Source organism: Triturus cristatus, chromosome 11 (assembly GCF_964204655.1).
Source record: "Triturus cristatus chromosome 11, aTriCri1.1, whole genome shotgun sequence".
Taxonomy (NCBI): domain Eukaryota; kingdom Metazoa; phylum Chordata; class Amphibia; order Caudata; family Salamandridae; genus Triturus; species Triturus cristatus.
Window position 1 is genome coordinate 1,156,138,061 of NC_140594.1, and position 7,896 is coordinate 1,156,145,956.

Sequence of the window (7,896 nt, forward strand, 5' to 3'; positions counted from 1 at the left end):
ACCCTCATCATCCGCTCTGAGCCCAGTGTGCTTGTGCTAATAGGCTTGTAGCCCTGCCACACTCTGAAGGACCAGAGGCCATCATACCTCCCCGGTGTCCACAAGTATGTCCGCTTTCCTTTCAAGTAACCACGACAGTGGCACAGTTTAGATATTTGAGACCTTAAAAATCATAGTAACACAGAGAAACCCCTTGTAGTCGGTAGAATGCAACCTTCCATTTTGCCACAGTTTTTGTTTAATGTCCATGAACATTAGCAGTTTTCACACCCCATGTTTTCATGTCTGTTCTGTATTGCATTGGTTTTGTGCCGTTCGACTCAAGGTGTGTTTTGAGCTTCTAGAACATGAGCTTTACAAACAATTTATAGTATTATAAACTTCTATAACATATTTAGCCATGAGGTCCATCTGCTTGGCTCATAGGCAGCGCTACATCCACCCCACAAAGTGGTCTCTAGGCGCTGTTGGGTGCCATTGGGAGATGCTTGTAAAATTGGGCTGTTACATCGTATAATCAAAAATAACGTTTTACAAGGTTTTCTCGAATTCAGGTGACATGGCTCAATTTCCATTTAAACTGGGAATTTTTTCAAAATCTTCAGCCCCAAGAACTTCTCAAGATTAATCGCTCACCTTAGAACGCTTATACTTGGTGACAACCAAAACAAATCTGGTGGCTTGAAAAAGTCTTAACTCGGGCTTGTATGAAGATACAGGACTTGATTAAACACGGCCCCAAAAACGGTAAACTGTGTTTGTGCAGAGATCGCAAATATGTGTGATGTTTCTCGCACCCAGTAATTATTGTTTGTAGAAAAGTTTGCACCACCTGTTAGGATTAGGCAGGATGCTCATGCCATAATTTAACAAGTAAAAAGCCCGGTATTTACCAGGACATGCAGATTTTGGAGAATCTACAATTCATTCCTCAAAAAGTCAGACTTGACTATAATGATCACATCCTATAAATTCCAAACAGCTTAGCATCAGATTTTATTGGTTGCAATAATTCTGGCACCTGGCAAGGTGCCCTGGAAATCATGTTGTACATTTTTTTTTTTAATGGGTTAACCAAGGCAATTTAAAATGAGCTCTTTTGTTTACAGGCGACCACTACAATTCATTCATTCTTCCAGCAACCAAATCAGATTTTCGAAAACCAAAGATGGAGCATACAGCTAGGTTCTGAATGTAAATCAGAAGAGACTTGCAGAGAAGCGTCTCAGGTCGATCGTATTGCAGCAGTCAATGTGAAAACATATACAAATATCGATGTTTGGGCCATGTCGTATCCTGGTCATTGTGGAATACAAGTGGTATCCTAAGGTTTGGTTATTTCGTACAGCGTATTCAGAAAGTTCAGCTCGAGGTAGTTCAGTCCATGTGGTTTCTATCGAGTAGTGGTGATATTTTCGAGATTACACCGAGCACACTCGGGTATGAGGCGCCAGCTGGCATGCGCAGTGATCACACATCATGGTGATTTATAGAAGTCTAGCACTTATTTCGACATGACTAACAGCAATTGAAATACTTCGAATCAGCGCAATAATCATACAATGACCACCTTTGTTGGTTTATTATGCTACATCACATGAAAACCAGTACGCTAAGCACAAGGGAACTAACAAAATTAAAGCTCAGTCCACTATTGGAGTGGCAGATCGAAGATGATTGGGTTATTAGATTGTTTGTACATAGAGATCTACCCTTGTACTACATTAATTTGTATAATTTTTTTCTCTTGCAGAATTGTCCCTGAAGAAGGGACCCAGAGTCCTGAAATGCATTGGGCAGGATCAATGTCATGTGGTTTTAACATGTTCATGCAACTTCACACTGTATGTCAGAGGATCATTTGCATATATCATAATGAATACAATGTACATTCATGAATGTGAATGAATTATACAACTATGAATCATGGTAAAAAGGGAAAATAACGAGAAGAAATACAATGAGATCTCAGTAATGGTAATTAATTTGTTAGAGATACCTATATGCACAGTGCACACTGCTTTCTGGTTGAATTACTTGAGTATAGCAATTGCGACCACAAAGACAGCTTCAAAACCCTGTCGGCCATTAAACCAAACAACCATTACAACGATCCACTGCCAGCAAAATTTGTGTCGGCCATCGACCATTCCATCAGCCCCAGCTGGACATCGATAATCAATGCTTCCCTTTCTCAGGGATCTTTCCCAGATTGCCTAAAAATGGGCCAAGTCATTCCCATCATAAAAAAATCAACAGAAAATACCGCAGACCCTTACAATTCTTTGCCCGGTATCAAACATCCCCTTATTAGCAAAAGTGATAGAAAAGTGTGTGCAGCAACAACTAAGCCAAAACATATCCAAATACAATCTACCAGACATCTGCCAATCAGGATTTAGACCTAATCGTAGTACTGAAACGGCAATACTACATATTGTAGGCAATGCCTTACTCGCCCTCGACCAGAACAAAACATGCCTTTTAATCCTTCTTGACCTATCATCAGCATTCGACACAGTCAACCACAAGATGTTGCTAGATCGTCTGGAAACCAGGATGGGTTTTTCAGGGAAAGTTCTAGAATGGTTCAAGTTCTTCTTGAGGAACAGAACACTGATTTCTGGTGAATCATAAGATTCATAACCTATCAGCTTCTTCCCCCACTCAGACCGGAGTTCCACAAGGCTCAACCCTCTCTCCGTCACTATACAACCTATACATGGAACCACTTTGAGATACTGCACCTTGCCGACATCTCTTTCCACATGTACGCTGATGACACTCAGATTTACATGAAGGTTTCATCGTTGGAAGAGAACAAGTAAATGAACGAGGCATTAAAGGCAACAATGCTATGGTTAACCAGAAATCAGCTCAAACGAAACAAGCAAAAACCAGAATTCCTCCTTATATGCCCCACAAAAAAATTTGACCGCTGTTAAAGAATGGACCAGCTCTATCACAGCACTTAACTGCACCCCGAACATATTGGATTCAACCAAGTCACTAGGAATTACTATTGATAAGAGCCTGAACATGCAAGCCCACATCAACTCGTTAGCTAAGAATTCCCATTTTCACTAGAATTATATTAGGGAATTGAGACCATTCATGGAAACAGCAGATCTCAAAATGGCAGTCCAGGCATAAGTAATCTTAAGGATTGAATACGGATGCACTACACTCGCTGGGTTTCATAAGATTACAACGGCTCCTCTAAAAGCCTGCCTAAACACAGCAACAAGGCTTATAACAGGGTCAAAGAATTCGACCACACCTCTCCCCACCGGAATACCCTGAACTGGCTACCATACGAAGCCAGAATTCAACTCAAAATAGCATGTATCACACACAAAGCGTTACACCTCAATACACCAAGGTATCTAGCTGAGAAATTGGTGATTCCCGTGGGTATCATATCTTTCAGGAGTGCCAGAGATCTACAACTGAAGCCACCGATGTTCCAGAAGAAAAAAAACATGACAGAGCATTCTCTGGAGCGGCACAGAGAATCTGGAACTCGCAACCTCCAAGTATCAGAAGATTACCAAACGCTGCAAGATTAAAGAAAGAAACCAAGATATTTCTAATGAGCAAATTCCTCCCGTAACCTTTTCCGTTCAAACTCGCAGCCTCACCTATAAACTCTGGCTTAATCCGCGCACAAACATCTCGTACCAAGGTTCCATCCCACCCGCTATTTTTAGGGGTTTATAGTCAATGATGTCAACTAACGAATTTGCAATATGGGATCCGCTAGACTTGCATTCTATGAATGTGCACAATCTTCGTCGCTGAATGAAGTTAATGTTATGATTTCTAAATCGGTAAATGCTTTTGTGCGAAATGTACAATAGACACGAAGTATATATGGCTGTAATGGGAAGCGCTCTGATACCCCACAGGGTCAAGTTTGCACTATATAGAACAATAAAAATAAATAAAGATTATGACAGACGTATGTTTGACAGCACATGTTGTGGTGTAGCACCATTGGCAAACAGTATTATCAGGAAGGAGTAAGCAAAGGAGTGCACCTCACACCTATATTTTGGCTTGCACACAAAAGGCCACCGTGGCACTGCTGTAAACAAAATACTGTTTGTCAGATTGTCTGGCTCCCTGTTCTTGTCGAGCTATGTGAGACAATGCTAAATACAAGCCAGATATGCCAGAGCTTAGGAAAAGGCACTTTGCCACAACCAGACCAGATGTCCCATTTATCCTCCAACATCTGGAGTGAGGTGACCATCAATTTGTTGGGATCTCATCAGTATAGAACAGTTACTTGTCGTCATAGAATAGCGTTCTGATTTTCCTGAAATCATGACAATTGCCAACACATAAGCAGAAGATGTAATATCTCCTATCAACAAGATTTTTTCTAACTTTGAAATAACAGACATTTCACAATCGGCCAATGGTGCCCCTTTCTGTTTCAAAGACTTCAAAAACTTTGCTGATCACCATGATTTTAAATAGCGTAATATTATTCATTTATGGTCACAAATTAATGACATCATGGAGCTTTTGATGAGAACTATAAAAAAAAGCTCTTCAGTTTGTCAAGACCACAAACTTGTCTGTTTCTGAGGACCTGTGTTAGACTCTCCATGAGTATTGGAACATGCCTACACCACTGCAGGTGCATCTCTGGCTGAAATCACGTATGGCAGGAAACTCCAAAGATACCAAACATTTCAGGTGAAGAAAGCTATCCACTACATGAAAGTGTGTGGCATTCAAAAAGCAGAAGGAGAAACAATATCCAATGAAGAGAAGGGTTGGGCCATCCATGCTACTTGCAAAATCTATATCCACCCCTTAAGGATGAGCCCAGTCTTGACCCAGAACCCTCCCTAATTTCAGATATCAAAGGTTACGGGATGAATGCATGAACAGAGAAAAGCTATAATCTCCAATTCCTCATGTTTTGAACGCTAAAAGGAGACCCCAAGGATATGTCATGAACGAGGCATCGGATAATGATATGGATCTTCAGTTAGAATATTTACTACCATGGTGGCGTGGAAGATTCTATTTAGAGATCTACTAGCTCTCCCTCCATTACAGCTCAAAACACCACTGACCCTGCTGTTTTATCTCCTTATCTTTCTCCTTTCCCTCCCATTTTAAATAGTTGTTGCAGAAACATTTGAGCGTCCAGAGAAACTCCTCAAAGTCATGGATATGCCTCATGTTAATATTTAAGTTGTGAGTGGATGTGATGCCTTATTATACCTTCGAGATACCTGCCTGCGCATCTCAGCAGATGCACAGGTAGGAAGAGAAAAGAAGGCCACTGGAAGGTGAACGCAAAAGAAGAAATAACCATTCCCTCCCAATACTACACATTAAAGTTAAGCCAGATTTATATCTCTTCTGTTATGTATGGTTCTCATAGAGAGCCCATAACGTTTATTTCAGTTTCTGAATTTCATACCCCCTCCTAAGACATAGCAACTGTTGGTAACAAAACTGGTTACCCACTGTTGTGATCAAATGAGATAAGGCAACCCCCTAGGAGATTAATTTTGAGGTCAGGGAACAGGGGGACGAAAACAGAAGACTACAATGCACAGTATCCCTCTAGACCTATATTGCTTTTTATCAAGTTTTTGTGGGCTCACATATAAAAAGCACCAAACAGCCTTATATACACATTGTGTTTATGTCTTTTTAATTTTATTACTTTTTTCATCATTTTTGCATACAAGTGAAATTCATCTCTTTTTTTAAAAAAACATACAAAAAATTATTTTTATATACAAAGCAATCCAAATCGTACAAATATATAACAGTCTTTGCATATATATACTGAATTAGGGAAAGCAGATTTTATACCAAATAAAGGGAAAATGTGTTATATCTGTTAGAACCAAACATACAAATATTAGCATTGATTTAAGATATCCAAAAGACAGAAAATCCCCATACCATTTACACCTCTACACACTTCACATTCATATCACTATCATCCATAACATGCATACTACCCACCCCAGAGCCAAACAGCATGCACAGAAAGAAACTAACAGGGGTGAAACGCACAACCCTCTGATACTGTGCTGAACGCTGAGGTGTGTCATACAAACTGGTCGACGCGCGTTTCGATGGCTTAATCCTCTTTAAATGCCATCTTCTTCAAGACCTGTTACTTAGTGATTTTGTAACGGGCAAGATGAGGGAGATACATTTTCTGTTTGATGTTGCTGTGTGGATAGCGGTAAGTGCTTTCTATGGTTTTCATTCATATACCACCCGCTACTGTATTGCTCTACACACGGCTTTCAAGATTAGATTAAATTAGTTTCCCATAAACTGAGTGCTCTGCATCATGGTTGTGAGAATGCAGCTTACGGTGCCATCCTTCGTGTTGTTGTTTAGTCACTACTTTGCCACTTATATGTCTTTAGGTATCTCCTTATGATTTATCTTCTATGTCCTTATGTTTGAGACCACGGCGTTTCAAGTCTGTTCATAGAGGTCAGTAGTTCCCTCCTTTGAGGTGACCCTTAGGGGGATGGAGATTTTCACACGAACGGCAGCCCCTGCGTTGTAACAATTCCGCCTGTTGTGATGTCATCAACGCTTACCAGGTCAGGTGAGAGAGCTCTCCGAGAGCCTGTTGGTGCAGCCACTGCTTGTCTAGTTTGAGTGAAAGCACAAAGCACAGCTCTATGAGAAGGTGGTGGGGTTTGGTCAAGGATGGTAGATAAGCCATTTTTGTAAGCCTTTGGGATAGGTATACATAACAGAGGCCATGTTATGGTTGGCTCCCCATTACTCCTCTGCGTAGCAGTTGAAAGTAGGGGCAGATGATCTTGGGGGCCATATATAGCATAAATGTATAAATGGGTAAAAAGTGGATTACAGATTGGTGAAAAACATCCATGTAATTCACTGTTACCCATCAATAATTATACACGTTTTTATCTGATGATTATCAGAAGAGCTGCAGCTACTATGATAAGGAAAAGCCTTTTAACAGAGACTCTCGTTGCCTTTACTCAAACACCAACTCCACAGCTCCCCAGGGACAAAAAGGGCGGTGCCACGGAGCGCCCCGTCCCTGCCAGGGTGGGCGGATCATAACATCTGGGGCAAAGGGCCCTCCTGCCGCGGTCTCATCTTCAGCCAGCCCCGGGCTTGAGACAGCAGGGACCTGTGCTTGAGCCCATGAGAAACGCTCCAAACCCAAAACTACAACTCCCAGAGTGCACCTGTCCGTTTACAAAGCGGCCAACCGCCTCTGCCGCGGGACAAACCTCGGCAGCATCGGGTGAGACTCGGTCAAAGTGAGTGACACTGCGGGGGGGCTGCAGCTGCCCCCGGTGCGCTTCCCCTCCCCAGGTGGAATCTACCCCACCCCAGCCCTCCAACATCCCCAGTCCACGGAGGCACCGGCGCCCCCTCCCTCGCCCCCGCTCAAGCACTCACCAGGCCCCCGAGGGCCCCGCCCGCAGCATGCTGCCCCTGTGCGGCCGGTACAAGGGCGCCGCCGGCTGTCAAAGCTGCACTTCCGGGATCGCGAGCGGGTCCGGCTGGAAACAGGGACCGGGGGGGCTGGGTTCCGGGGCCATAGACAGAGAGGACGGACAGCTGAGAGCAAACACAGAAGAAGGACTAGAGTACGTCAGACCCGGCGCACGGGTCCAACGGCAAACATTTGCCTCGGGAAGCTTCCGGGTGCAGAGGGCATAGAAAGAGAGGAAGGACTGACGGACCAGTATCAGACATCAGGGCAGCGGTGCGTCGGGCGCGCGGGTCCGGCTGGAAACAAGGTCTCTGCTGGAGAGTTCCGGGAAACATCAGGGCATATCTAGTTTATTTTTTTTTTAAAGAGCTTTATTAAAATAATTATAAGCACAGGTACAGTATGTAACAATGGGT

General features: G+C 42.8%; 1 protein-coding gene across 6 annotated transcripts in view; it reads right to left on the reverse strand.

Moving 5' to 3' along the window:
- The window catches only part of OPA1 (OPA1 mitochondrial dynamin like GTPase), a 428,917-nt gene extending 421,339 nt beyond the window's left edge, over nt 1-7,578 (reverse strand). For all 6 annotated transcript variants that reach the window (XR_014970881.1, XR_014970880.1, XM_085635800.1 and 3 more), the window contains exon 1: nt 7,444-7,578. Coding sequence is in view for 4 of the 6 variants with exons in the window: in XM_085635800.1 (XP_085491926.1) it covers nt 7,444-7,472 (29 nt within the window). In the remaining 2 variants the exon portion in view is untranslated. The remainder of the gene's footprint in view (nt 1-7,443) is intronic.
- Nucleotides 7,579-7,896: the final 318 nt, after the last annotated feature.